The sequence below is a fragment of the Aptenodytes forsteri genome, unplaced genomic scaffold (genome assembly GCF_000699145.1).
Source record: "Aptenodytes forsteri isolate BGI_AS27 unplaced genomic scaffold, ASM69914v1 Scaffold76, whole genome shotgun sequence".
NCBI lineage: Eukaryota > Metazoa > Chordata > Aves > Sphenisciformes > Spheniscidae > Aptenodytes > Aptenodytes forsteri.
The window spans coordinates 2,776,575-2,779,792 of NW_008794444.1; the positions used below are offsets into that span (position 1 = coordinate 2,776,575).

Genomic DNA, 3,218 nt, shown 5'->3' on the forward strand with positions numbered 1-3,218 from the left:
CTTCCGCCGCTCTTCCTTCCCGCCCCCCTTCCTCCTCTCCATCATCTCCCTCTGTCCCACCGTCCTTCCCTCCTTCCCATCCCTCCACCCTTCTCTCTCTCCCTCCTTCCATCCCTCCCCGTCTCTCCATCTTCCTACCCTCCTCCTCTCCATCCCTCTGTCCCACCATCCCTCCCTCCTTCTATCTTTTCACCCCTCCATCTTTCCATCCCTCCTCCCGGTCACCCCCTTCCTCCCCAGCCATTCCCCTTGACACCCGTCTCCCCTTACTCCTTCTCCCCACCCCTGCCCCTCCATATGTGTCTTTGCTGCTTCCACCCCTGCACCACCGCACGGGTCTTTTCTCCATCCATCCCTTCCCTCCATCCATTTCCCCCCCTCCACCCCGCTCCCGCTGTCTCCTGCCCGGGGTCTCCGGCTGTGGAGGAACAAGAGGGCTTTCTCCTTTGCAGCTGTTCCCCCGCCAGCAGCGGCTGCAGCTGGGACGGCCCCTGAGCTGCAGCTCTCTGGGGGATGGAGAAGCCCGAGGTCTTTGTTTTCTCCCTGGCCGGATGGGGCCACGCGGCCTCAGGGCTCTCAGCCCTGTGCCCCACTCCACCGGGGAGGGGGGGACATGGCAGGGGGACCGGTGACGGAGACACCTCCTCAGCTCCTGAGCACCCTGCGCCGCTCTCCCTGCAGGTGGGGACCAACGGGGTCATCTCCACCCAGGATTTCCCCAGGGAGACCCAGTACGTGGATGACGATTTCCCCACAGACTTCCCCGTCATCGCTCCCTTCCTGGCCGACCTCGACACCTCCGGCAACAGAGGGAACATCTATTACCGGCAAGACGACTCTCTGGACGTGCTGGACCAGGCTGCGGGCTACATCCAGGCTGGGTTCCCCCACACCACCGGCTCCTTCGTGCCCACCAATGCGTTCATCGCCACCTGGGAGGACGTGGGCGCCTACCAGGAGCTCTCGCAGGACACCAAACCCTCCAAGAAGGTGAGGCCGATGGGCTGAGGTTGGACGCCCATCCTACGTGTCGTGAGAGGATGAGTCTTCCTCGTGTAGCACCTGAAACGCTCAGTCTCTTCTTTCTGGGCAGCTGGATGGTGGATCCAGCCTTGGACGAGCACCGGGGGAGACATGGAGCTTCTCCTCTCTGCTCAGAGCTGCGGCGGTGGTGGGTCTGTTGCCTTTGCTTGATGGGCAGAAGAGGTTCAGAGGTTGCCTTCAACTCCACGGTTGGAGGAGCTCAGGCTTTTGCCTGCTTTTCAGGCAAAGCTTTACAGTGCCGGTGGCTCTGGATTTGCAGGGCAGAGTTGGGCCAGGGGCAGCTGGGGGAGGCCGTGGCCCAGGTCACCCATCGTGCTCCTGACCTTTTGCCGGTGGCTTGGGGCTGGTCCTTCCTTCTGCCCGCACGCTGATTTAACGCTGCCGGCGAGGAACCGGCTTCGGAGTTTCCGCTGTGGCTTGTTGATTTTGTTTCTGGAAAACAAGCTCGTAGGTGGTCCGCCGGGTCGGGGAGGTGACCTGTGCTCTCCACCCACGGGCTGATAAGGCTCCCGTGTGGGTGGACCTACAGCGCTGCCTTTCCCCGAAAACGCTGGATCCGCTGCTGGGGCAGGAGCCGTCACATTAGGTTGATGACGCGCTGAGGAGGTGACGGTGACGCTCTTGACGGCAGGACGGGCTTCTTGAAACGAGCTGAATATGAAGAGCTGCAAGAGGAAAACTCTCGTGATGAATACCCGGAGCCGTGCGATGGGCGACGAGCTCTCGCCACGCTGGGGTGGGCTGAACCCAAAGCCCATCAGCAGCCACCGGGTCCCCACGGGCCACCGGGAGCCGTCCCCGCCGGCCATCCCCCCGTTCCGGGGCCCTTCGGTAGTGCGTTGCCAAGAGTGGTGGCCAAGGAAGGGAAGAAACCGAGGTTTGGAAGGAAACAACGCGCATTTTTTCCTCTAATTTAAAACTTGGGAAAGCAGCTGAAGAGATGCCATCAGGGGCCTCGCAGCGACCTCGCAGCCGTCAAAAACGCAGCCTCCTCTTCTCTTCCCAATTGGTTTTTTTCCTCTCTGAGAAGTTGGATCAGGTTTTAAAATGAAACCGGTCTTGCTTGGAAACGAGCAGCTCCAGGGAAAGCTTCATTCAAGACACACTGAAATTCAGCTCGTGCCTGTGATCTGCTGAACTCCCCCTCAGCCAAAACTGCTAAAAAACTCCCCAAACACCACTTTTTTCTTACCAAATATGCCATTTATTGAAACGCTGCCCTCCCGCTGCTCAGAACCAGGATTTACCCCCAGCTTTCGGAAAGTCACGGCTCATCCTTTTTGAGCCTCGAAAGCAGAAACCTGGGTTAAGGTGGGGGGGTTAGAGGCTCCCCAGTCCCCTGCCCTGCCCGGCCGGGCAGCGTCCTGTCCCCTCCAGCTCCTTGGGGACACGCTCCTAGTCCCTGCAGTGAGGCTTTCCAGGGCTGCGGAGGGGGGCGAGAGCTGACCCCGCTTCTGCGGGAGCAAAAATTGCTCTTTGGGCTGGAATTTGCCCTTTGCAGCTCTTTGCCGGGAGCAGCCGGCCGCGAGCCGGGGGCTGCCCCCCCCACCTCGCTCTCTGCCCTGCGTCCCTCGATGCCAGCGCGGTGGTGTCACCCAGGGTCCCCCCTCGCCGCCCACTGCAAGGCAAAATGAGTCCTGCAGCTGCCGCCGCGATTTGGCTGCGTGGGGGAGGAATCCGGCCCCGGGGTTGGGGGGGGCTTTTGCACGGGGTCTCTGAATGCCCGAGTGTGCGACGCGCACAACAAGGCTCTTTATATCCCGCGGGGGGGAAACCCTGCGATGCCCCGCCCCCGCGCACAACAAGGCTCTTTATATCCCGCGGGGCTGCTGGGAAACCCTGCGATGCCCCAGGGGCCCTGCGCCCCAAAATTGGGGCTGGCGCTGCGGGGACAGGCAAGGCTGGGCTGGGGGGGGCTGCGTGGGGGGAGCCCCCACCCCTCCTGCCCGCTGCTCCGGGGGCGAAACTGGGAGTTTAATCATTTTTCCTTCGCTCAGGCGCCGTTGCCAGCTTGCTGCTGCCGGCAGCTCCTGGGGAAGGGCTGCTGCTGCGTGCTTATATTTATTTATCCGGACAGCAGAACCTGTGGAGGGTGGGGGGCTGGCCCAAATGCTGCAAGTGTTGATTTCTCCACATTCGGGGTGATCGCGACGCGTGGGGGGGGGGGGGGTTCC

At 62.0% G+C, this 3,218-nt stretch overlaps 1 protein-coding gene across 1 annotated transcript in view; it reads left to right on the plus strand.

The window, feature by feature from the left end:
- The first annotated feature begins 513 nt into the window (after positions 1 to 513).
- The window catches only part of NID2 (nidogen 2), a 22,739-nt gene continuing 20,034 nt past the window's right edge, over positions 514 to 3,218 (plus strand). The window contains 1 exon segment of the mRNA XM_019474778.1: positions 514 to 990. Within this exon segment, the coding sequence (XP_019330323.1) occupies positions 514 to 990 (477 nt within the window).